This window comes from Serinus canaria, chromosome 1, assembly GCF_022539315.1.
Source record: "Serinus canaria isolate serCan28SL12 chromosome 1, serCan2020, whole genome shotgun sequence".
NCBI classification, from domain to species: Eukaryota; Metazoa; Chordata; class Aves; order Passeriformes; family Fringillidae; genus Serinus; species Serinus canaria.
In genome coordinates, this window is record NC_066313.1 from 29,370,410 (window position 1) to 29,397,060 (window position 26,651).

The 26,651-nt window shown below is 49.0% G+C and overlaps 2 protein-coding genes across 2 annotated transcripts in view; both read left to right on the forward strand.

Annotated features, from left to right (window-relative positions):
• Positions 1–21,789, forward strand: part of CAPN5 (calpain 5) — a 50,537-nt gene extending 28,748 nt beyond the window's left edge. The window contains exons 3-13 of the mRNA XM_030234983.2: positions 2,628–2,759; positions 9,777–9,985; positions 10,426–10,618; positions 11,175–11,368; positions 12,015–12,092; positions 12,658–12,853; positions 13,920–14,042; positions 14,711–14,907; positions 15,374–15,495; positions 18,109–18,245; positions 18,566–21,789. Coding sequence (XP_030090843.1) covers positions 2,628–2,759; positions 9,777–9,985; positions 10,426–10,618; positions 11,175–11,368; positions 12,015–12,092; positions 12,658–12,853; positions 13,920–14,042; positions 14,711–14,907; positions 15,374–15,495; positions 18,109–18,245; positions 18,566–18,748 — 1,764 coding nt within the window. The 3' untranslated portion in view covers positions 18,749–21,789. The remainder of the gene's footprint in view (positions 1–2,627; positions 2,760–9,776; positions 9,986–10,425; positions 10,619–11,174; positions 11,369–12,014; positions 12,093–12,657; positions 12,854–13,919; positions 14,043–14,710; positions 14,908–15,373; positions 15,496–18,108; positions 18,246–18,565) is intronic.
• OMP (olfactory marker protein) lies at positions 5,476–5,956 on the forward strand. The gene has a single exon (XM_009102698.4). The coding sequence runs from the start codon at positions 5,476–5,478 to the stop codon at positions 5,953–5,955; it is 480 nt and encodes a 159-aa protein (XP_009100946.1). The 3' UTR covers position 5,956.
• Positions 21,790–26,651: the final 4,862 nt, after the last annotated feature.

Sequence of the window (26,651 nt, forward strand, 5' to 3'; positions counted from 1 at the left end):
AGTCTAAGGAATATGGCAAACCTTCCCAGGGGGTTTTGCTGGGGAGAGTGATCCATGGATGAGACTCATCCTGATAGAATCAGTTCCACGGCATTAGAACAAGGAGGCAATGCTGCTTTCCCCTTTACAAGGATTGGATATTAGAAAACATTTAATCACTGGAAGGGTGTTCAAATATTGGAACAGAGAAGCAGTGGAATCACCATCTCTAGAAATATTCGAGAAGAGTATAGATGTGGTGCTGAGAGACATGGTTCAGTGGTGGACTTGGCAGTGCTGGGTTAATGGCTGGATTCCATGATCTTAGAGGTCTTAATGGTTCTGTGATTTTTCACTCTGGAGAAGAGAAGGCTCAGGGGAATCTTAACAATGTCCATAAATACCAGATTGCTGGGAATGAAGGAGACAGAGCCAGACTTCTCAGTGATGCCCACTGACAGTACAAGAGACAGCGTGTGCAAACTGTAAATCAGGAAATTCCATTTAAGCATGAGAAAAGATATTGTGAGGGTGGTCCAAAAACTGGCACAGGCTTCCCAGAGAGGTTGCAAAGTCTCCATTCCTGGAGATACTCAAAAGCAGACTGATCACAGTCCTGAGCAACCTGCTGTAGCTGACCCTGCTTTGATTAGGGGTTGTGCAGTGGATGATATCCAGAAATTCCTTATAACCACATTGATTTGGTGATTCTGGGCTTAGGATCACTGGGAGTCCACTGGGACTGGGCTCAGTCCCAGGGCTGGAGTGTGTTGTGCGGGGAAGCATGGTGGCCCAGCTCTGCACTTGAGGGCAGACCTTACTGCAGCTTCTCAGTACTTGAAAGGGGCTTGTAAGAAAGATGGGGACAAACTTTTCAGCAGGGCCTGTTGAGATAGGACAAGGAGTAGTGATTTAAACTGAAGGACAGTTGATTTAGACTACCTATAAGGAAGAAGTTTTTTACAAAGAGGGTGGTCAGACACTGGCACAGCTTGCCCAGAGAGGTGATCGATGTCCCAGCCCCAGGAAACATTCAAGGTCAGCTTGGACTGGGCTCTGAGCAACCTGATCCAGGGACTTGGACTAGATGGCCTTTAAAAGATTCCTTCCAACCCAAACCATTTTGTGTCTCTGTGTTTTTCATTATTTTTTCTATCTGTATAATACCAAGCAACTCCTTTATTGTAACACTCATATCCCCCCAAGGGCAGAAGGGGCAGCTGTGGCCCTCAGATGGGATAAAGAAAGAGCAGGATCAGAAAGAGCTGATCTCTTTGTGACATCCCCACCAGCAGACACATCCCCACTGCTGGGTGCTTTCCCGGGGCAGTGAAGCAGGAGCTGAGCCCGCTGCCCTCCCGTCCCTGGATGCGCTCAGCGATGCTGAGAGGCACCGGTGGCTCCTGCCCTTGCTGCTGTCAGCTTGCCTCCCCCTAGCGCCCATCCCAACATCCTGCACCGCCGGCATCACGGGATTGCTCCTTTTCCTTGGGTCTCTTCCTGGCCAGTCTGTGTCAGGTTAATGTGGAGGTATTTGGTGCTGGCTGGGCTAGGTGGGAATAGCAGGAGGTGCTTTTGGTTCCTTTTCCTCTCTGTGATGGGGCCTTAGGAAACCTAATCTAGTGGGTGGGCTCTCTGCCTAGAGTGCAGGGTTTGGAACTAGATGATCTTTAGAGTCCCTTCCAACCCAAGCCCTTCCATGAATCTATGGGTGGAGGTAATACAAGTGCTCATATGCACAGTCGGTGGAGTATTATTCTGGGTAAAACCAGCCTGAAAAACTTGGAGGTGTGGGGGAAGAAGAATAATCTTCTTTTCCTATTTCCTCCTGAAATGCAATGTAATAACAAAGGGTAAAAAGTTCTTTCAGCCCTTTGTCTGTCCCATCTGCTCCCAGCCTTCAGCTGGATGCAAAGTTACAAACGGGACTGAGCAGGAAAAAAATCATTTTTAAAAAAGCAGTGTGTCACCTGAAGCTTGCTCAAGACTCTCTGTTATCTAAGTGCTTTCTTTGCCAGGCTCTAAGTGGGAGTGGGAAGCAGGGAAAGCAACCTGACAGGAGCCAGGCAGAGAAAAGCCAATGGTCTTTGTGCATGGTTGGAAGGATGACCTTACCTCGCAGCTGCCTCCTACCCAAGCTTCTCTATTAATTGTGCCTATGCACAATCCACCATCCTGGTTTTGGGGGCAGAATGAGTATTTAATCCTTCTGGCCCAGCTACAAAGCTTTTGGTTCACTAAATTCTTTTTATCTGCTGTGCTAGAATCTGGAAGAGCAGATCCCTCATTCTGTAAAACAGTCATGGAGTAGAGGCATGTGAAAGAGGAGACTTAGAAGGGCAGTAATGGTGTGAAACTATACCATTATCAACAGGGATAATTATGACAAAGCTGCACTGGTGCTGGGACAGAATAGGCAGTTGGTGTTGTGATGCTGCCCATGTCCTGGTGAGAGCAGAAGGCAAGACAGGGTCCTTCTGCCACCAGCCTGTTGAGTGAGGCCAGCAGAAAGCTGCAGGTCAGGTTTACATGGAGTCTGAGGAAGAGAGGATGTGACTTTCCTTTGCCAGGAAGCCCCGCTCCTGATTTCCCTGTATTTCCCTGTCTGCTCACTGAGGCAGTGTGTCTGTTTTTCTCCTGTCCCACAGGAAATCTGCAATGATCCACGTCTCTTTGTGGATGGGATCAGCTCCCATGACTTGCACCAGGGCCAGGTTGGGAACTGCTGGTTCGTGGCTGCCTGCTCCTCCCTGGCATCCCGGGAGTCTCTGTGGCAGAAGGTAAGTGGTTCCCCATGCCAGGGGAGAGCCTGTCAACACCCTGGCTTTGCATTGTGTTTGTCCAGGTCAAAAACTGGTTCTCAGAGATACCTCATGTCCTGAAAAGCTGATAATGTGCAAAAAATCTCCCTTAAAAGACTGACTAGCAAAGGGCATTAGTCACCATGACTGTAGTCACCACGCTCCAGCCAGACCTTTGGCCAGTTTCTCCTTAACCAAGTGGATCAAATCCCATCCTGTTTTTCAGATCCCAAATTTGACCCTTTGAATACCAAAATAATCCAAAAACTAACAAGAAGAACAAAATTCAGGATGTTCAGCTGCAGCATTAAGCCCTGTTTCCCTCGTTCCCATGGTGTCCCCTCTCTTTGGCTGTGTACTGTGTTCCCACCTTGGCAGTGAGACACCTCATGGTGGGGCAGGAAGGTTGATTGCAGGCTGTTAGCATCTCTCCCAAGTCACTGCTTGCCCAAAGCATCCATCCCTGGCATGTCCCATGGCTGGATGGCACCATGCAGCAGAGTTCCTTCAAGTGTGGGGTTCAAGGGGAATGTACTCTGTGCCAGAAAGCCTCCAAGGAGCTGCACCAGAGCGAGGGTCTGCAGGTCTGGGGAGCGAGCAGAGAGGTACAGGGGTAGGGAGGTGCTCAGTGCTACATCCTTGGGCAGTCTGTGGTTCTTCCAGTCTCTGCTTCCTGTGGTAAGCATGAACACCAGGCTCAGGGATTTCTTGCAACATCCCCATTTTCTGTTAAAATCAGGGGTTTTCTTTATATGTGAGCAGGATAGCTGTTGTTGCCCTCTAGATAAGCAATATGACTTCCTGCCATGGTGGCTGTGGTGCCTGCTGTGGCTCTCATCACAAGGGTGATGCCCAAGGTTGAGTGAGCAAGTTGTCATTCTTCCTCACCATTCACTTCCAGCTCTGCCCTGGGAAATGCCAACCAAACAGAGGCTGGGTCCCTTTGGACACTTCATTATTTCAGTTTGCCGGGCATTGCTTTTCCTCCCTTGGCAATTTGGCTGTGGGTGTTTGTGACTTCTCATTTTCCATTGCTTTAACTCTCAGAGGCTTTTTTTTTTTTTTTTTTTTTTTTTTTTGCCTGCCCTCTCTTTTCTTTCAGAAAGGTTTGATTTATAGAATTATATAGATGGAAGGGACCCTAATGACCATTTAGTTCCAGCTCCCCTGCCACAGGCAGGGACACTTTTCACTGGATCAGGTTGCTCAAAGCCCCATCCAACCTGACCTTGAACACTTCCAGAGATGGGGCATCCACAAATTCTCTGAGCCACTTGTGTCAGTGTCTCATCATGCTCACAGTAAAGAATTTCTTATTTGCTGAAGATCTCAGAGACAGAAATAATGTGTCCCTTGGTCCTAAGTGTGATTACACATGCAATTTTATCATATGTTGATAACATTGATGGACACCAAAATGTCTCTGTTTGGGGCCTGGAAAAAGCTGAGAGATACTGATGCAGGCTTTAGTATCTCTGAAATACCAGCCTAGGAATCTTGGCCCAGATCACCCATGGCTACTAGAAAACATGTTCCTGGTGTACACCAGAATGTGACATAGGCTCTGCATGTCCCTTGCTCCATTTCACACAGTGAAACTGTCTCTCTTCAGTGTGGGGAGGGGGAATACCTTCAAGAAAATAAGGCAGGCCAACACATCCCTGTGGATCCTGGGAGGTAATTTTATTCAAACATTTTCTTCCACCTTGTTTTCTCCATGTCCCTGCTTCCCATTGTGCCTGCGTGGTGTGAATCGCTGAGTGGGAATTTAGTTGAGAGCTGTTTTCTAAATTCCTGAGTCTTGGATGACCCTAGATGGCTCCAGGTGTGATCTGGCTCCATAACACCCTTTCTATGGTCCTTCAGATGTGTCTAGCTTTTGTGAAAAGAAACAGAGACATTAAAATGGGGGTCATAACCATGCCAGGATGCTGGTGCCGATTTGCTGCTGCAGGAGCAGTGTGGTGTCTGGTTCCTACCAGCTGTGCCATGCAGAAAAGGACATGATGGTCATGTTAGTTTGCTTTCATTGATTTACAGTCAATTTGTCCCTTGGGTCCCTCTTGTCTTTTTCTGGATGACACAGCCTGGTGGAGGCCACCAAAATGGTCAGGAGGAAAGTGGGTTTGTACATGCAGGAGGAGAGAAGGTAAAAGGGGAGCTGCAAGAGCTCAGTCAGACCCTGGAACAGGGCCCAGAGAAGCTGTGAGACCTCTGTCCATGGAGATACTCAAAGATGGACTGGATGAAGCCCAGAGAAACACGACTGATTTAACTCTGAACTAAGTCCTGCTTTGAGCAGTAGCTTGGACCAGACTCCTCCAGAGTCCCATGCCAGCCTGAATTAACCATGAACCTACACTCAGAGAAAGCCACTGCCACTCATCCCTTCAGTGTGGCATCCCTGGCTTTGTTTTGGGATAATGAGCCATGGTTGTCAGGGAGGTTGCCAGGGAGGCTGACATGGGACATCCCTTCCCTGTAGATTATCGTGCACAGCAGTTCTGAATCTGCAGATGATTCGGGAGGGCGCTCAGGGGAAGCCCCAGCGCTGTTTTGCGTCACTGGGCCAGGTTGCCTAGCACTGCTGTGGGGAAGGGACACCAGCTCCAGGGGCCCATCTGATCTTTCCCCCTGCGTGTCCCATTTGAGAGCCACACACTGCTGAGGACGGAGCAGAGGAGCAGCCAGGCTGATGGCAGCCGGGGCAGGGATGCTCGAGCTGCCCTTCACCTGCGACGAGCAGCTCACCCGGCGCATGCGGCTGCGCTTCCAGAGCCTGCAGCAAAGGAACATGAGGCCCCAGGACGGGGAGAAGCTGCTGCGCCCCAACGAGCACATCTACCGAGTGGATTTCATCCAGCAGCATCAACTGCGCTTCCTCCGCTGGAATGTGCGGCTGGAGAGACCTGGGAAGGTCACGCTGACGGGCACCTCCCAGCACTGGACTCCTGACCTCACCCACCTGATGAACCGGCAGCTGCTGGAGCCGGTGGGCATCTTCTGGAAGAAGCCAGGGGCTGAGGAGGTGGAGTGCAATGAGGCAGATGCCCAGGAATTTGGGGAGCGGATAGCAGAATTAGCCCAGATCCGCAAGGTGATGTATTTTCTCCTCACTTTCACTGGCGGCCTCGAACCAGCTCAGCTGAAAGGCTCCATTGTTTTTAAAGCCTGATCCCCTCTTGCTCGGCTTTTCTCCTTCCAGCTATGCTTCTTTCAGCCCAGTTCTTTGTTCCATTTTTACATCTGGGGTTTTTTTTCTTTTTTTCTTTTTAATGAGAGACAGCACCGTGGTAAAGCAGAGAACAGCTCAGTGCTTCTGGAGCCCCTCAGCCCTGTGAAATATTCCCCAAATGTGCTGCCCACTGTCCAAATGATGGGGAGAAGGGGACCATGGGCTTGCTGCTGCATTTGCCTGGAGTATAAGGCTCACAGGGAAATATGAGGCTGCCCTCAGTCTTCTCACTGTAGCGACTGCACACCAAAAACCCAGTGGAAAAATGAGTAATTGCCATACCAGAAACCAGCAGGGACCCCTGGAGAGAGCCCTGCTTTCCAGTTTCCATCCTAGCCATTGTCTGTGATGGAGCTGCTCTCCTTGCAAGGTGCTGAGTGCTTGCAGGCTCTGGTGACTTGTGCTGCTGCTGTGGCTGCTTGGCGTCTCTGAAGACCAGTCCCATGGAGAATCCACCTTGCTGTGAAGCTGAAGTACACACACTTGGACTCACTGTGCTCTGCAGAGTGTAAACCCACTGGACTAATGGGGAGGCTGGACCAGCCTTTTCTGACCACTGCCACCATTTCGTGCTGGGGGGAGGGTGGAATTTGTTGGTCCAAGATGGGTTGGAGCAGATGTGTGTGTGTGTGTGTGTGTGTGTGTGTGTGTGTGCGTGGGCAGAGCCAGCAGCTCAGAGCAGCTTAGGCCAGCAATGAGTCCTCTGCAGCAGAGCTAATTTGTGCTTTAAAGCACCCATGAAAATATTTACTCTGAAGTGTCTACAGAGAGCCATGAGGCTGCAGAGAGCCATGAGTCCTGCACTTTGCAAGCCACAGAGCAGGAACCTGCTGCTTCTGTCCCTGAAAAGCAGTGTCTCCTGCCCTCTAAAACACAGGGAAGGGTTTCTGGGTGACCAGGGGAGCAGAGGGGAAGTGATACATTTATAGGTATTGGAACAGGAGAGTGTTTTGTGCCCAGTTTGCCCCATGACTGCAAGTAAAATACTACATTTGGATGTTTCCTTTTCCTCCACCAAGAAGTGGAGAGTACTTAATGAAGCTTCTTGAGACACACAGAAAGAAAAGTCCCTTAAAAGAGATAAGTATTATTACAGTTGGTCCTCTGCTTAGATTGCACTCAAGTGTGTGTGAGTACTCCTCAAGGGGCAGCCTGGCATCTTCCCAAGATGGTGAAGGAGAGAGCAGTGATGGGAAAGCCAGAGCAAGGTGACTTTGTACCTGTGGCCTGTGGACTTAGGCAGACCAGCCCCCAAAAGAGTCCAACCTCTTCTCCAAAACCTCCAGAGATACAGATCTTATGCCTTCCCCAGCCCAACAGTAGTGTATAAAATGACATGCTCAAGTTATGCCAGGCAGAGAGGAGAAAGAAGCAGAGCAGCTACTGGCTGGAGAGATAGTGGGAGCTCTGAGTCTTGCCCAAAACCGAGGCCCAGCAACCACCAAATCCTACAGCCATGCCATGGCCATTGCCAGACAAGTTGATGTCTTTGTTTAGATTACAAGAAATGCTGGACTCGGTGACTAGAGAGAAAAGTGGATGCATCCCTGCTTGGCCAAACACCCTCTAGGGTCCTAGCAGACTTTGCCATAGAAAACCCCTCCTTTGTTCATCCCAGAGCAGAGTCCCTGACTACAAACCACTTTAGACCAAATAACAGGAGCCACTGGGTATTGCCTGCTAAGTCTCACAATATGCCATTGCTGTTGCTAGGGTAGAGTTCTTGCTGCAGATATCTATCTCCCTGGGTGTTGGTGTACCACAGTAAATAAAAGCCTAGACAATGGGCTCTCCTTAAGGACTGAGGCTGTTTGTGTCTTCTTCATGATCCCTTTGGAAGCTGCCCTAATCCAGCACACAGTAAAGCACCCAATTTCAGCTCAATATTGGTATTCTTGAACCCCTTTTAACTTCCTGTAAAATTTAAGGTGAACATTACTTTCTTCTCTGAAAGGCTTCGTGGAGTATTGAGCAGGCTTTTTGTGGTCAAGAGGGGGTTGAAGCTGGGCATAGAAGGGGAAATGATCCTCAGGTGGATCCTTGTTTCCTTCAGAACTGGGGAGGGAGGTGAGGGGACAAGTGTGATCTCTCCCTGCTGCAGGGATGAGCCTCTTTTTACCAGTCACTGAAACTATCCCTACACAGTTTCAGCATCCCAAAAAGACTTTCAGATACATTACCCTGTCTCATCTCCCAGGGGAATTTCATCCCAGTCTGTACCACATCCCAGCAGATTGGAACAGCTGGGTGCCTCTCTCCTTATTCTGAACTGGCAAGTTCCCAGCAGAAGGCTTGGAGAACTTGGCATGTACCAATTTCTCCTTCTAATCAGGGAGGTTTTTTCCAGGGTCACAGGTACCTTTTCTCTCTCTTAAGAAAAATGAAAAAAAGCCCTAAATCAGCTTAGGGAGGTGAACCTGGAATTTCTGAGCTCCCAATTTACCTGTCTCTCAACCTTTCACTGTAAATTTGTCACAATAAATTGTGTTGCAGCTTCAGATTTTGTGAACCCCCAAGGAAAAAGCAGCACAGCTGGATGAAGGAGAAGAATGTGGTTTCCACTGCCCCAGTGTCACACAACCAGGCTGAGTGCAGGACTTAGTGGGATCCTGGGATGGGTCATCCATGGCATACTCTCTAGCAGGGAACATCTGTGGAGATCAGACTCCTCTCATTTCCTCCTGGGTCAGCGTAGAAATACAACCAGTCCTTGCTCCTGGACCCTGCCCTGGATGAAAGCTGACCATTTTTGCTGCTTTCAGTGCTGGAGGGTGCTCCCAGAGCTGTCCCCAGGGGAAGAAATGAGGAGGATGGTGGGGACCTCTGTGTCCTGCCACCAGCACAGTAGGAGCAAGTCTCAGAGCCAGCCAGCTGGAAGCTGTCACTACCAGCTCTGGCACACCAGCTGCCTCTAATCAATGCTGGGATCATTTCTAAGCCCACATTAATAGCGAGTTGATTATCTCAAAGGCCCTCTATGACAATTCATTAGGATGAGTTCCAGTCAGGAGGGAATCCATGGGCACTGATGGAGGGCTCGCTGACCTCCCCTGGCAGTCTCCAGAGAGGACTCTGGGACAGTTGTTAGCACTCCTATAAAGCACCAAGCCCTCCAAATGTGACTCTTTTTCATGCCTTTGTCTGCTCTGCTTCTATTGATCCAGTCAGCTCAAGAGTGCCTGTGAGCTTGCAGGGCTGATGGCATCATTAATATTTCAATGTAGGAGCAATAAGAGCCCTGGGCTGGATCATTGCTGGTAGCTAAGGAGTCAGGGGGCTCTTCAGAGGGAATTCTCTCTGCACAATTCCTGCTTTGTGGCAGCAGACAAAAAACAAAAATAAACCACCAAAAACAAAAATAAACCACCACCAAAAAAAAACCAAAAACAAAAACCCAAACAAACAACGACAAAAAAAAAGCAGCTCTGTCAGCTGGACAAGGGTAGACAGTAAAGGTGGTTTCACCATGTCCTGTGACTTCCTGAAGAGGCTCTTTCCATGCAATGTAGTTGTGTCCTCTCCTATCCCACCCCAACATGCTCAGTTCTCCACAGGAAAGTGATTATTTGTTGTACATAATGCCTGCTTGCATGGACACCTTGGGGTTTTTTATCACTGAGCTCATGATCCTTTGGGAGCAGGTAAGTGGAGTAGCAGGGGTGTGGACAGTCAGTCAGTTTACTGCTGCTGTGGAAGTCAGTCCTTGTCATCCCAGCAAAAAAAAAGGAATAATTTGGGTATATGTGCCTCTTCTTTTGCAGGTCATCCCAGACTGGAAGGAGCAGGAGTGGAACCCTGAGAAACCCGAGAGCTACGTGGGGATCTTCCACTTCCAATTCTGGCGTTTCGGTCAGTGGCTGGATGTGGTGATCGACGACCGCCTGCCCACGCTCCACAATCAGCTCATCTACTGCCACTCCAACTCCAAGAATGAGTTCTGGTGTGCCTTGGTGGAGAAGGCTTATGCCAAGTAGGTACCCAGGCAGTTGTAGGATAGATAAAGTGGGACCTGGGATCTCTGATTTTCTTCTCTGTTCATTAACCAGCTAGTTTGCAGCAGTGGAAACAACATGTTTCTTGCGGAGAAGTAGTACATAACTCAAACAGACAATAAGAAAACCACTGAGGAAAAAACCCTTTCTCTAGCCCTAATTTACCCTCAAAGCAAAACACCCTTCAATGTTTCTTTAAGTAACACCTATTCTAGAGATTTCAAGTTCCTTTCACCTTGGTCCTATGACAGCAAGAGTGCAGCAAGGAATGTGGGTCCTATTTTTTCACCCTAGTTTGCTGTCCTCTCCCACTTGAAGTTCAGCTGCAAATCTCCATCCTTGAGGTTGCCCCAGGAATCATCCCCGACCCCTTAAAATGTCAGGCCAGTGTTGTGCCATCCCTGCCACCCTCTTTCAGGTTGTCAGGCTGTTACGAGGCCCTGGATGGAGGCAACACAGCTGATGCCCTGGTGGATTTCACTGGTGGGGTCTCTGAACCTATCGACCTGACCGAAGGGGACTACATCGCTGATGAAGCCAAGCGAAACCTCCTCTTTGAGCGCGTGCTGAAGGTGCACAACAGGGGAGGCCTCATCAGCTGCTCCATCAAAGTAAGCAACATTACCAGTATGGTCACAGTGCCATGGGAGTAGGTGTTTTAGGATGCAGTTGTCTTACACAGTCATAAACTTCTAAATTAGATCAGATAAATTGTGGGTTCCCAGTTCTGGGTGCTGGCAAAAGGAGCGAATCCTGAATGTCAACCCTCTTTATTCTTTGTTGCTATGTCCAAGAGCCCACATTCATCCCAGCACTCTTTAAAGGCTAGGAGGGGATCCACTCCAGAGAAAGGCATTTTGGTGTCTGCATCTGGGCCTCTTTACAAATGCTGGTTTCCAGACCTCCCAGTATAATCTGTATATGAGCTTTATCAGTTGCCAGTATGGGAGCTCAGAGACCTCATGAAGCAAATGAAGAAAAAGGGGGATCCAGCACAAAAAATGGCATCTGAGACGTGCCACCTGGCTTTCTCCCTGACTATTGATGCTCTTCTTTTTGGCTTAATGAAACCTGCAGGGAAATCTGAGTTGCCTTCTTTCCCAGCCCCCGCAGAGGTGGTCATGTCCTGTCCCTCTGGTCTGAGCACTGTCTGTGTCCCCCTGCCAGGCCACGTCAGCAGCTGACATGGAGGCTCGCCTGGCCTGCGGACTGGTGAAGGGCCACGCCTACGCGGTGACGGACGTGCGGAAGGTCCGTCTGGGCCATGGCCTTCTGTCCTTCTTCAAGTCGGAGAAGCTGGACATGATCCGCATGCGCAACCCGTGGGGTGAGCGGGAGTGGAACGGCCCTTGGAGTGACACGTGAGTTGGGATGGACAGCTGGTTTCAGTGAGAAATTCTTCCCTGTGAGGGTGGTGAGGAACTGGCACAGTTCCTCAGAGAAGCTGTGGATGCTCCATCCCTGGAAGTGTTCAAGGCGAAGTTGGATGGGGCTTTGAGAGACCTGATCTAGTGTTAGGTTCCCCTACTCATAGTAGGGGGGTTAGAATGAGATCATATTTAAGGTCCTTTCCATCACAAACCATTCTGTGATTCTATGATTCCATGTTTGTTCATACAAGTGAAGGATGTTCATAGCTCACCTCTGTGCTCCCAGTCTTATCCCAGCAGAATGAGCACCCAACAGAATCCGCCTCTGCCACCACTGACTGCTGTGATGGCTGGGAATGAGATGAGGAACCAAGGGCTGGTGCAACCAGAGCCTTTGGCCACAGTCAATTTTGTTATCTTTATGGATAGGGCTGTGATTGTACTGGCCAAATAAAACCCTGCCAGACTGGATTCTACTCCTCTGGTCAGGAAGGGAGTTGAAGTCCCAAGCCATGCTGCACTTCCCTGTGTTTGGCAGATGACCTTAACCAGAGCAGCATGGGGACTGGCTTTACACGGTCCTTGTGCCTCAGATTCTTGTGTGTCCCTTACCTCTGATCCTGGTCTCTTCCCACAGCTCTGAGGAGTGGCAGAAAGTGAGTAAAAGTGAGAGAGAGAAGATGGGAATGACAGTGGAAGATGATGGGGAGTTCTGGTGAGTCCCTCCTGGGTTTGTCACTACAGGCCATGCCCACAGCATCCTCCCACCTCATGGAGCACGTACATCTTTTCCATGCATACAGCTAGCCAGAGAAAACAGGCTTCCAAGCCACAGGATCTCTAGTGAAGCTCCCTCCTTGAGCCCATGGGTGTTAGCTTTTGATGGCCACGGCCCTGGAATTGCAAAGTGCTCTTCCAGGGCACCAATCAGGGGCCAAACCATTTCACCAGTGTACTGAGAACCTGTCATAAGTGAGCTGAACTTCACAGCCTCACCAGGAATAATTCAGTACATTTATTCTTGTGTGGCAAAAGGGCCACTGTGCTACTTCTCCCACTCCAAAACACAGAGATCTGTTGTTTGAACTCAAGAAGTATTTACTGCAGGCATAGAGAAAGGTATCTCCATCTCTTTTGGAAATATCTGATGAATAACTTTTGTTACTCATCACCCGTCAGAGACAACCCACACTCTCTAACAGGTGATCAAGAAAATCCCTGCAGGGTACCTTTCCAGGGAATGAAGCAGCATAACCCAGTTCTGCCCTTTCCTGACTCAGGATGACCTTTGAAGATTTCTGCAAATACTTCACGGACATCATCAAGTGCCGTCTGATCAACACCTCCTACCTGAGCATCCACAAGACCTGGGAGGAGGCAGTGCTACACGGGGCATGGACCAGAAGCAGTGACCCCTTGAAAAACCGCTCTGGAGGCTGCATCAACCACAAGGACACTTTTCTGCAGAACCCCCAAGTGAGTAATGGGGCAGAGGGCCTTCTGGAGCCTTCACGTGTGCTTCCAACTGTTTAACTCTCCTACAGAGACCTAGAAGGCCAAAACGCTACCAGACCTGTAATATATTATTTGTGCTTACTGCAATTCTCTGGCAGAGCATGACCAGCACTGAGGCCAGCTCTATTAACATTATCCCTCTTATCAGGAGACTGCATCCAAGTGCTTAGCGCAGAGCATCTTGGCACAAGGGAAAAACAAACTATGCCACAGGGTAGCAGTTGGCTGGCTCCGGTCAAACAGGGCTAGGAGTCATCTTCAAAAATCTGGACATATGAATGACCAGATTCCAGTTTTTGTGCCCAAGTTTTGATCCTTTTAAATTTACCAGGACAGGTGTAGCCCATAGAGCCATTTCCTTCTAGCTTGAAGCTCATCTCCTGGAACAAACCTTTCTGGAGAAAAGGAGGCTCAAGGGGACCTTATGGCTTTTACAACTACCTGAAAGGAAATCATATCCAGATGGGATTTGGTCTCTTCTTCCGGGTAACAAGTGGTAGGACAAGAGAAAACAGCCTCAAGTTGTGCCAGGGGAGGTTTAGATTGAATTTTAGGGAAAACTTCTTTACTGGAAGGGTGAAGATGTTAGGAGAGGCTGCCCAGAGCAGTGGTACAGTCACCATTTCTGGAAGCATTCAAAAGGCATGTGGATGTGGCACTGGGGACATGGTTTAGCAGTGGACTTGGCAGTGCTAGTTTAAGGGTTGGACTGGGTGATCTTAGAGGTCTTTTCCATAATAAATGATTCTTGTCCTCTCTGAACTTGGATTCTTACAATCATGAGCCAGGTCCTTTTGAGTCTTTCATCTAACAAGCAATTGAAGGATGGTCTGGTCTGTTGCAGAAGTTGTCATCAAGGATGAGTTGTTTCCAGCTTCCATCTCTGTAGCCTTTTGAAGACATGCATGTCCCTGCATGGAGGTGCATTGGGAAAAGCTGATGTTAGATCTGTTAAATCCACCCCCACCCATGCCCAGGGATCCTGTATTAATAAATATTTCCCTTACCTTCCTCTTTTTGTTTCTAGTATGTGTTTGATGTGAAGAAGGCAGAAGATGAAGTGCTGATCTCCATCCAGCAGAAGCCCAAAAGGACCAGTCGCAAAGAGGGCAAAGGAGAAAATTTGGCCATAGGCTTTGATATCCATAAGGTAGGCTGGGGTTCCTGCATGTTGGCCTGAATGCCACTGTAAATTTGCTGGTTGTGGAGTGCTACACCAGCCCTGCATGATCAGATTGTTCATTTAAGCATTTTCAGGGTGCTTCTGGGGTGCCATCAGCACAGCCTGCCCTCCTCTAGAGAGGAAGAGGGATATCAAAGGGGACAGCATGGACAACAGGTTGCCCAGAAAAGCTGTGGATGCCCCATCCTTGGAAATGTTCAAGGCCAGGCTTTATGTGGCTTTCAGTAACCTGTTCTAATGGGCAGTGTTCCTGCCCATGACAGGGGATTGAAGCCAGATGATCTTGAAGGTCCATTCCAGCCGGAATCATTCTGTGATTCTGTGCAGTTCTTGCTAAAAGCAACCATTAGTCTTTTCTCTCCAAATGTTGAAATCTGATAGACTAATCCTTATGTGTTGTTTGCTGGGTCTGCAGTGTTAAGCTGGGATGCAGGAGATGAGTCCCTGAGTCAAAAGAATTTGGAAAGTCTCATCCACACTTGTTTTCCACCCAGCACAGTTGGGACCGTTTTCCTGGTTCTCCTAAATCCAGCTCTCCTGGCACTGTGGACTCAGTCCTTGCAATTTCCCCCCCCCCCCATGGTGGATACCAGTGCCTTTTCAGCCAGTGACGACCCACTGTGGTCTCTGCCCAGGTGGAGTTGAACAGGAACTACCGGATGCACACGCTGCAGCAGAAGGTGGCCAGCTCCATCTACATCAACTCCCGCAGCGTCTTCCTGAGGACAGACCTGAAGGAAGGCCGCTACGTCATCATCCCCACCACTTTTGACCCTGGTCATGAAGGCGAGTTCCTTCTCAGGATTTTCACAGATGTGCCTTCAGATTGCCGGTAAGGACCTCGAGCAGGGATGGGGAGGAATTGGCTCTTTGGAGACAGCCCTGTGCTTTGGATTTGTGGTTTTCCTGAATGGTCGTAGCCTTGCCTGCAGCCGCACTTTGGCTTTCTGTTAAGGGTGGTCAAGAGACAAGACATCTTTACAGGTGTCTCCACAGACATGCAGAGAAGTTCCCACTCTGCTTCTAAACATGATATGGGAGAGCATCCCAAGCCCAGGTTGAGGAGATTGGAGTGGGGAACAGAGTCTGACAGTGGACAGACTTTGTGTCACAGTCACAAAATCACAGAATCACAAAATCACAGAATATTCTGAGTTGGAAGAGACACACAAGAATCAGCCAAAGGTCATTGAATCCAACACTTGAATGAATGGCCTCTACAGTCCTTTATTGTGCCAGAGCAAATTCTTTGGGATAACACTGGGCACCACTCAAAGGCCACATGTTTTTCCTTGCAGAGAGCTGACACTGGATGAGCCACCACACACCTGTTGGAGTGGGATGTGTGGCTACCCACAAGTAGTATCCCAGATCCATGTCCTTGCTGCAGCTGGGCTCAAGAATCAGGACTCCCAAGGAGGTACTGGTCTTTCCTTGCCTGTCGTCTGGCCCCGGAGGAGTTGGGAAGTGGTTAATGAAGTGGGACATTGCTGGAATTTATATCCTCAGATTTTTTTTTTTTTTCTGTGAACATGCTTGATTCATACACCAGAGGAAAAGAAAGTCCATGGAGAGCTAAACGCACTTCTTGCGGTGGACCTGATCTGGGAGCTGTTATATTTAGGCTGTTACCTGGGACCCTCCCAAAACTTCCCCAAAGCCTTTAGCAGAGGTCCTGTAACAAGCCAAGCTTTCCTCCCAGGTATGAGCAGCTGTAAAAGTCAGGAATTGTATTTAAAGATTTCTTAGTAAGAAGGACAGAGAACGAGCCTGATGTGTGGTATTCATCACTGGGGGCTGGATGAATGTCTTATCAGCAGAGGGTATGCCAAATATAGCTCACTTTGGGATGGTGTGGATCTAGATCAATTCTGACATCCATCACTTTTCCTGCATGGAAGATGGCAGCAGGACCACACCTCCCCATGTCCTGCAGCCACACAGAGGCTCATGGCAAGAGCCCCATGTTCGGTCTGCCTCTGGACCAGGAAACCCAGTGGTAGTGATGGCTTGTACTAGGAGATTCCTAGGGGATAAAAGGTCTAGAGGCTACAATTAGGGAAGCAAATACCTCTCCACCTGGAAATAGATCAGATCCTAGCCTTTCTCCCCCATTTCCTGAGTCAAGGATACGTGGTAATTGTGACAAGATTTAGCCAAACGCTCTCAAGCTGAATTTAAAACATAAAAATTGAAAAATTAAAAACTCAAAATAAAACCCAATTAAAATGATACTTTTTTTTCACCCAGTAATTATTATCAGTGCTGCCTATCACTATATCCCTGAAAGTAACGAATAGTATCTTTTCTAAGCAAGGACTAGTCAAGTGTGCTTATTTATCACATGCCACAAAGGGAGTCCTTATACCCTGTCTGGTGTTTGGGGAGGGAATTTAACCCCAGGCAGGTGGTTTTTTCTTGTGTTATTTACAGCAGGTCAGTGCACCTGTAGCAGTGCAGGGAAATCTGTAACCAAAGTGAAGTGTTTGCAGAAACAAGGAGGTTTATCCATCCTTCTTGTGGGTTCTGGAGTCATGAAACATCTTTTCCCCAAAAACCCCTTGTGAATTGCTTTCTTCCAGCTGTTTTCCAGCTGTTCAGCTCCCACCACCAACAGTGTGTTTGGTGTTTTCCAGTGCAGTTGCATCTCTCATGCATCCCAGGCCAGGCCTTATGCACTACTTTGGAAATAGTGATTTGCAGATAGGAATTTGGCTCTGGCTGATGGAATCTGAGTATATAATGGGACATCCCAAAAGACAAAGTAATTTGGAAAAACAGCTGTGAAATCCAGCAGCTGTGTCTCACCAGGGGAGCCAGGTCCTTGCAAACAGACAGCTAGCAAAGAGGTGGTCTGGCAATCAAAATCCCTGGCCCTCAGAAGGGGCTTGTTTGTTCCTCCTCATTTCCACATTTCCCTTGCACAAGAAAACTCATCCAACCGGTCTGTGTTTTCATCATAGCCACTAAAGTTCATGGTAAGAAAATGCATTCTGGCTGTTAAATTACCATAGCAATAGCTCCTTCTCTCTACTGAAATTCCCAAAACAAGCACTTGTTTGGCAAGGTGAAAGTATTCACTAATGAGAGACTCTTTTCTTCTCCTGGAAGCTCAGGTCCCCTCCAGCTGTGGGCTGGTAGTATGTGAACTTGGTCCTCCAGCTTTATCCTCCATCTGGTATTTCCTTGTGTGAGCCTCTTTCTCTTCTCCATGCTTTTATTTCTACCTGCCTCTAGGAGAGCAAATGTTGAAAGGAGGTTTGAGTAGGATGATGTCCTCCATGGAGCATTTACGGCAGTGGTCAGAAGAGTATGGGATGATGAAGGAGTGTTCCTGTAGAATATGGAGACAAGAGAGGCAGCCCTTTCATAGAATCATAGAAGTGTTTCAGTTGGAAAAGCCTTCTAAGATCATGGAACCCAACCCTTGACTCAGCCCTGCAAATCCACCACAAAATCATGTTCCCAAGTGCCATGTCTACACATCTTTTAGTTTCTTCCATGGATGGTGACTATACCACTGCTCTGGGCAGCCTGTTCCAGTGCTTGATAACCCTTTTGATGAATTAGGGTTTCCTAATATCCAGTCTAAATGTCCCATGGTGCATTTGAGGCCCTTTCTTCCTGTCCTGTTGCTTGTTTCCTGGGAGAAGAGACCAACCCCCCTCATTATATCTTCCATTCAGGGAGTTGTAAAGAGCAATAAGGTCCCCCCAAGCTTCCTTTTCTCCCGGCTGAGCCCCCACAGCTCCTTCAGCTGCTCCTTACCAGACTTGTGCTCCATCCAGACCCTTCCCCAGCCTCACAGCAGTCCATCAGCACCTGCTGCCCAGAAACAACACCACCTAATAGAATTAAATTGAGTCAAACAGCTGAGCTCAACAGATATCATCTGGGGTGTGACAAACCCTCTGGCAGATATTCATCTCTTCTGGTGGGATATGGAGGCAAAGTACTGCATGACACCCTGCAAAAGGACTCTAAGGAATTACAGAAGGTACAACAAAGAAAAAATTCTCTTTTCTCTCCTCAGGAGCTGATCCTTATGTGATCATCAAGTGTGAAGGGCAGAAAGTTCGCTCTCCAGTGAAGAAGAACACGGTATCACCAGAATTCGATGTGAAAGGGCTCTTCTACCGCAAGAAGCCAGGACAACCCATCATTGTTCAGGTACCTGGCAGGCAAGCAGTGGGCTGAGGGATGGAGATTCTCTCTCCCTTGGACCCCCCACCCTCTCCTCACACCGTCCACAGCAGACCTGTTCCCCAGGCTGAGCACCATTAGTTAATGCAGCTCAACCTCTCACCACCACGCTGACATCTGGGAAAGGCATGTCCTTCTCCCCTCTCACTTCCAGAGTGACACCCCCACACCTCACCACCTCCCTGGCTTCAGCTCAGGGCATGTCCCCAGTAACCCCTTCTCCCCAGTTCATGAAGGTTGGCTGCATCTCTGAAGGAGCTGCCCTCATCCCTGTTTTGTTTCCGCAGATCTGGAACCACAACTTGATAAGCGACGAGTTCTTGGGCCAAGTGGTGCTCACGGGGGATCCCAGCGACCGGCAGTCGGTGCACACGCTGCACCTCCAGGACAGGGGGAACAGGAGGTCAAACGACCTCCCTGGAACCATTGCTGTGATGCTGCTCAGCAGTAACATCCTCACTAATGTCTGAGTACTCGAGGGTGACTCTTCTGGTGCCACATATGTGAATAGAAACATGCACACGTACATATACATATATAGAGAGAACACACAGAGCCTACCTACCCTCTGCAAAGTGTATATGAACCATGCATGCATTCCACTCCAAGGAGCCAAACTTGTGTTTTCAATGTTTAAAAAATGGTGCCTTTTTTAGGGGGAACCACAATGATCCTTCTGCTGGCGTCTTCTGCAGCCCCCCTGGCTGCCACGTGCGCTGTGGGACGGCGGTGAGCACGCTGTGTGTCCTGACAGCCAGAGCACGATGCCCTGGGGCTGTTTGTTTACACAGGCTGGCACACACATGTGTCACCACGCACACCTGTGGCCACCACGGTCCCACCAGCTGCTTCAGTGCATCTTCAATGTGTCTGCTTGGGTTAGGAGTAGTGTGCATGGAGCTGTCTCCCTGAAATTGCCATGTAATCGCTTATCTGCGGAGGCACCACAGCAAAGGAGACGTGGACAAACAGATCGGGGTCTGTGGGTGATTTTTGGGTGCGGGTTTGCGTACTGCAACTGCAAGGAAAATGCACCAAGGCAGCCCAAATCCACAGGGGCAGCAAGACCAAAGGCTCCATCATTCTGGGGACAAGCTGTCTTCACCCAAGTCTTGTTCAGCCCCACGCAACTCCGAAGTATAGAAAGATGTCAACAGCTGCGGTGGGATAACTGTTCTCTGGGTCAAGTTTCTGAACTTGAATCAGTCTGGACCCAGCTCCTGTGGGTGCCTCCTGAACTCCCAAGGTGCCTGCTGTCTCCATGTCTCCATGCCGTCCCCATCCCAAGAGCTCGCCCCAGGAGCTGGGGTGGGTTGTCTGCTGGGGCAGTTCAGTGTTTAGGCAAGAGAAGATTCGTTCCTCTGAAGGCCAAAGTGTCAAGTTCAAGGGATGGGGAGCTTCGCTCCATGAGCTCCATCTGTACTGCTGCCTACAGTGCATCATTTCTCAGTGCCTCGCTTCTTCAAATTCTTTTTAAAAATAGTGGGATTTTAGCTTGTACTTGAGGAGCACTGCTCCCAGTGCAGCCTGAAAATGCTGGGAATATTTAATTCATACCAGTGTCCATATCTCACCTTTAATTTTCAGTCTTCTGTTGTGGAGGATGAGTTGCACAGTCCTAGAGCCAACCCAAATGCATCCTTGGGATGTGTCTGGGGCTACAGTCTGCTCCTGATTTCCATGAAAACTTCCTTGTTCCACTGGGTGGCAGAATCTGACTTCTTATAAACCATCCCAGATAAACCAAACAACAACCCGTTGTCTGACCTTTCAGCAGCTGACTAGGACAAGTTTCAAACCATTTTTTTTCCCTCCTGTTGTTTGGGGGTTTTATTTATGTGCCTTTAAAGTGGTGCAAGTTAAGGGATTTTTCAGTCAGATTTTCTAAGCAAATATTTTGCAGTCACCTGCATGCAAGTGGAAATTAATACATATGATAAAATCTTTGAGTCTTCCTAAATTTTGACCAGGGCAGAATCCTTTTCCTGCAACAAAAGTGAACAGGAAAGCCTTCTTTTGTTATAGCAAAGGTCTTCTGCTTGTCCTACTAAATACTCTTGTTTGTCCTGCAAGTCTGTTTGGGTTGCAAAGTCCCTAAAGGTCTGGTAAGTCTGAAACATGGTGAAGTGTTCTCCAAAGTACCTGCCAGCTCAGTTCTTGATGCAACCAGAAGTGGACAGTGCAACTGCACTGATTTTTGCGGGCTGTTTCCCCCTTTTTCCCATCTCCACAGTCCTGCAGTTAAGAGTTTGCTTTTTTACCCAATTTGCTTCTGTTTTTAGGTCTTGTTTTTCAGGACTTAAAGGCAAGCAGCGGTACCCATGATCTTTCCAGATCTCAATTACTCCTGGCTTGCACTGAGCACCCTCCAAGTTTGGTTCAGTGTCTTGCAGAATTTACTTAAGTGCTCCTAGGTAAAGCAACTTTTTGATTCCACAGTCATGGCAAATCCTTGAATTTAGGAAGACCAATTCAGAGATATTTTGATTTTATCTTGGTTTTGTTTATGAGACTCATCCCTGAATATAAACAGAAGCAGGATTGTGGGGCTAGAAGGTGTGATTTGGGTCTTAGGAGAAGATCTCACAGGCTTATGTTCAGAGTGATGTGTGAGAGGGGTGCCCAAAGATACCTCACCTGGCAGGGGGATGAGCTATTTGGCATTGCAGGAACATGACGGGAGCTTTGCACCATCATCAGCAGATGGAGGTGTCCAGCCTGCCTACATTTGCCTTGTTTTTTTGGGAAATCAGGCTATTATAGCTTCAGCAAAGGAGAGCCATTTATCCAGGAGTGCCCTGCCATGTGCCAAATGGCACCAAGATCCCCAAGGAGCAGTGCCAAAGCTCACCAAGGAGTTGTGGTACCCATGGGCAATCTCCTTCCTCCCTACAGAGAATCAAGCCATAAAGAGAGGAAAGGCAGCTTTTTAATAGCTTCTTAAAAAAATCACTCTATATCAGGACCAAATTGTCTTAATATCAGTAATATTTGTCCTTTTTTTTTTAAGAAAAAAAAGTTTTGGAAAAGTTTGAGCAGAAGCCTTCTTACCCTACATTTCCAATGGTAGAACTTTTTTCTCTTCTTTTTCTCTTATTTGTAGAGCAGATGAGGGAGGGGAAATATTGAAATGCCATTCCTATTGTTGATGCCTGTTCTCTTTGAATGAAGTAAACAGAAATATTCAGGAGGTTTTTTTGTTTGTTTTTTGAGAGGAGGGCAGGTCTGAAAAGCACTTTCCAGTCCCTCATGAGTGGGACAGGACACATGTCTGATTTATTTCACATTTCTTTTGTTAATTATTTCAATGGTTGCAAGCAGCCTGGCATTATACTCTGTGGAAACCATTTCTTTTTGACATCTGCCTGTTAAAACAAGCTGTGGTTTGTCTTCATCTCCAAAGGCACTGATGTATCGTGCTGCACAAGATCAGAGTGGTCCAAACAGAAAGCCAACATTGTACAGCTGTAAACCTCCTATAAATAAATAAATTGTGTATATTTTATTCAGACTCCTTGCTTTTGAGCTGCTGTGTTCTTCCAGAATGCTTTTGATGGGCACAAGGTGGCTCTGCAGAGCCTTTTGAATTTGCTCGATTGACCAAACTCCATTCAAATTATTTTCTCTGTAGACTTTGAGACTGAGGCAAGGTGATCTGCATGAGTCTTTCACACAAGGTTACACTCACATTTGCTGAGAAAATCCACGGTGGGAATGGGTAACCTCCTCTGACTATAAACCTTTGCATCCTATGCCCCAGACTCACCACAGTGCAGGGAACTTGGTGTTTTGAGCCTCACCTGACTTGGAGAGAAGCTCTGTAGACTGCTGAAAAAATAAAAATGGGGGGAGAGAGTTTGTGGGCAAAGTAGAAGTAGAAGGATTTTGGATGGCTTTCCCTTGGAAAACAAACCTGCACAGTGCACATGGGGAGCATTTGAAAAGCCTGGCCCTGCCCATGGGAATCTCCAGTCTTGCTGCTGTAACACACAGACCCAAAGCTTTAGCAGTGGGATCTTGCTTCCATCTCAGCTTCCCTCCACCAGCTGCCTGTGCTCAAAGCCTTTGCAGCATGAAGGAGCTGTGTGCCTCTGCAGCCCACCCTTTAGAGCCTGGAGCAGACATCTGGAAACAGCCCTTCCGTTGTGCCCTGGAGGAATCTTCCCTGACTCTTCAGCTTCTGGGATCATCCTCTGGGACAAAATGTGTCACCAAATACTACACAGAGAATGAGCATCCTACTTCTCTGCCTCCACCACTGAAACAGCTTGCAAGGACCTTTCTTAGGGGGAAAGCCTTACAAACACCTCAGTCCCCCAAACATCCTGATACTCTCCTGGAGGATGTCCTGAGCAGTAGACCTGGGGGGGCACCTTTGGGGCTGTGATTCCTGATGCTGGATATAGCACAGGAGCTCTGGTGTCAACCACGTGCCTTTACTGAGTCTGGCTTTGTGCGCATTCTAAAAAAAAGTCTATGTAAGCCTGGCTAAGCCACAGACCATCATGAAGGCATGGAGGCTGAGCTTTCCCACCAACACCCACACCTCAATTTTGTTGGTTTTGGGGCAGTAGGATTAAAAGTATTGTTTGCTTTGCAGCCCTGCCTGTGTCTGCTGGTGGTGCACACCAGCATGGCAATAGGACTTCTGGAATTGCTGTGGGACCTCAGCACCACTGTGGGGAGAGGTGCAGAGACTGTGCATGTTTGGAAACCAGCAGCAGTAATAGAGTAGTGCACAGCTCCAAGCACAATCCAGCCTAGGCTCTCCAAAGGTCCTGCAGCATCTCCTCATCCCTCCATCACGGTCATTTGCCAGGGATTTCTGCTCACAACATTAGTTTCATATAGTTCCATATTAGTTTTCATAGAGGACTTTTTAAAGGGCTTTTTCTAAGGGCATGTTTTGATAGAGCAAATGGGGAATGGCTTTAAAGTGACAGAGGGTGAGGTTAGATGAGATATCTGGAAGAAATTCTTGGCTGTGAGCTTGGTGAGGCACTGGCACAGATTGCCCAGAGAAGCTTTGAATGTGGTGTTATGCTGGAAGTATTCAAGGAGAGATTGGATTGGGATCTGATCAACCTGGTCTAGTGGAAGGTGTCCCTGCCCATGGCAGGGGGCTGGAACTACATGAACTTTAAGGTCCCTTCCAACCTAAATCATTCTGTGACTCTGTGGTTCTATGACTCTACAATTCTATGATTCTGTGATAAATTGGAAGTTCAGGGTCTGCCTTTGACCTGAAAGAGCATCTTCATGGAGGAACAGACATCCATCCTATGCTTGAAAGTTGGTGCTGAAGTATTTCTTCTTGTACCTGGATCCCCTATAGCTGTGATCTTCCCACCTTAAGCCTGTATGCAGTCCCTGCCATATGAGCCTCCTGCCACTCAAATGGATGAGGGACTTCCAGCAGGAAAGGCTGCAGAGATGGAAGGGCCTTCAGCAATGGGATGGGTTCATTGCCTGTGCCTCAGAACTGCTCAGGTGCTGCCACATCCTTGGCCAATAGCCCAGGTTAATACCCAAGGATCAGCCATTGGAGTCTGTTCTGGGCAGTTGTCCAAAGGCTCCCTGCACTCTCCAAATCCCACCTCCAAGCCCAGTGGTGCAGTCAGGAAGCAAGTCCAGCCCTGTGTTCCTGGCAGAGCCTCCCTCACTGCCTTTCCACACATGCATGGGTCCTGTTGGGCACAAGGCAAGGCTGCCCAAGCCACTCCAAGCACATCAGATGCAGACACAGCCAGAACCTGCCCTCACACCCAGCCCAGCCATACTGACACAGTGAGGAGGGCTTGAGTGACATGGGCATGGCCCCAGGTGGTCACAAATCATCTGTCCTGAGCTTAAAGTCAGCTGAGTCTGTTCACAGCTGAGGGCTGGGCATCAGCAGGGCATTTCTAAGGGCTGGGGAAGGGACTGTGCTGTGACTTCTGCATTTTGAGCAGAGTTCCCAGTTAGCTTTGAAGTAAGGAGGCTCCCTTTTATTGCTACTTACTTCTGCAATATCAGCAAAAAAACACATTCAATCAGGTCTCCAGGAGGATTTCCAACACCTCATTCCAAAGTAGAGCTTAGAAACAACTTTTATGATTGCACTGCAAATAAAAGGGTGTCTTTTGCACCTTCCACTAGCTAAAATGACAAGCTTTATACCTAAGTAAGAAACTTCAGTAATGTTTCATAGCACAATTAAAATCCAACCCCACCTTTCTCAGCAGGAAGGAAAAAAGACACTAGCCCAGATTTGGGCAGGGAGTCACCAGGACAGAGTTAAGCTTCCAGGCAAAACCTCAGCTCTGGGTTTCCTGATCCTCAAGTGTTTTCCTGTCCCAGTTTTCATATTTAGAAGTGCACAAGGCTGGTGCATTCAAACAGGGATGCATATCAGCTCCTGGCCTCACCTCACAGGACCTCAGTACTGTCCCTTGCACAGCCCAGAGACCTCTTTGCACAGGGCAGGAGGACCTTTCCAGCCACACTTTTTCCTAGGGATCCATCAGGACTCTGCACAACGAGGACTTGAAATTGCAGCTAAACTCATAGCATGGGTGTCATGAAAACATTTTACATGAGCAGATAGTGATAGGAGAGGGGGTATGGTTTTTAACTTAAAGAAGGGAGATTTAGATCAGATACTAGGAATAATTTTTTTAGTATGAGTATGGTGAGGCACTGGAACAGGTTGTTTGCCCAGAGACGCTGTGGATGCCCATCCCTGGAAGTGTTCAAGGCCAGGCTGGATGGGGCTCAGAGCAACCTGGTCTAGTGGAAAGTGTCCCTACCCACGGCAGGGAGCTTGAACCTAGGTGATCTTTCAGGTCCCTTCCAGCCCAGGCCATTCTATGATTTTATGATACCATGAACCGAGACAGACTCCAGGGCTGCAGGAGGATGCATCTTTGGAGAGCGGGGATGTCGCGGGAGCGCGGCGCTCGCAGCTCCCGGGCTGGAGGCACCACACTCGCACACACTCCCACCCCACACCACACCCACAGCCACTCCAGGGGCTGGCTGTAGCCCGGCTCCTCCCCCGATAAGAGGCTCAGCCCGGGCAGGCGCTGCCCTCGCTCGGTGCTGGAGGCTCCGTGCCGGGCAGCAGCGCCCCTTGCCCGCCGCCGTCCCCGGCCATGCCCCGCTGAGGTGAGGCGGAGCGGGGGCAGGCGGCACCGGGGGAGCCGGGCGGGGCTGGGGATGCTCCGGGCGGGCGGGGTGCAGCCATGGGGGTGCTGTGGGGTGCGGTGGGCGCGGTGCGATGGGTTCGATGGGTGGGGGTGCCCCCGGCGGGGCTGCGGGCAGCGAGGCGGATCGAACCTGGGCAAGGGGCTGGGCTCGATGGGAGGGGGAGAGGGCACGACGCAGACCTGCCAGCAATGCCCAGCAGCCCCGAGCTAGCTCGGCTCCTGCAGCATGGATTAGCGGCTCGGTAATTTCTAGCTGCTGCTTAATTTGGCTGGGGTCACCTAGCAGGGAGCTGGAGCGAAGGGCACTGCCCTCGAGTGCTGTGGCATGCAGCCCTCCACCCCTTTGCTCCACAGCATCCAGCGATACCTCTGGATGTGCTTAAACATGGGGAGGGGCTTTGGGGGATGTCCCTGCTACATGGATCCACTGGCAGTGCCACAAGACCCGCGGTGTCCTCCCAGTCCGCTTCACCCCCTCCCTGCTTTCACGCAGCTCCAGACGCACCATTTAGGTGGAGAAAGCACAACCTGTGCTCAGGCAGGTGCTGCTCTCAGGGAGCAGCACAAGTTCCCTGGCTGCAGCACAGCACAGCTTCTGCCCAGGCTGGTTTTGGAGGATGTCTCCTGGGTCACACCGGTGCTGGTAAGGGGCACCCAGGACCTTCCAGGCTATTTAAATTCTTAGGAGTCTCCCTGGGAAGGGACTGAGGCTTAATATGGGATAGGCAATTCCCACAAAGCAGTTTGTATTTTGCTGCCTGGTTTGGGAGTAGGATGTTTTGTACATGGGCTGTGCTGGACCAGCTGAGTACAATGCCAAAGAAAAATCCCAGGATTTCCTGGGGTATTTACAATTACATTGTCCTAAGGAAAGTGGAACAGTGGAATTGGCATATCTTGGTATCTCTGGGAAGACTGGGGTGTATGGTAGAGGACCTGCCATGTAGTAAAATGAAGGGGGAGTCTGAAAGGCAGCACACCAGTGGCTCTAAGATTGCCTGGTTTCTCCTTGCTGTTAAGTCTCCCCTGCAGAAGGAGGTGGCAGAAGCTAGAGATGGTTTTCTCACAGCCCTAGGCTGTGGGGTTGGTGTGAGTGCTTCTCTCCATAGTCTGGGCAAAACAGTGTCCAAGAACCAACCCTATGGGGCCAACCTATGCATCACATAAAGATGGCAAGGACATGGTT

Coding starts and splice junctions, on each gene's coding strand:
- OMP (XM_009102698.4), top strand. CDS start 5,476: ATGGCAGCCGGGGCAGGGATGCTCGAGCTGCCCTTCACCTGCGACGAG.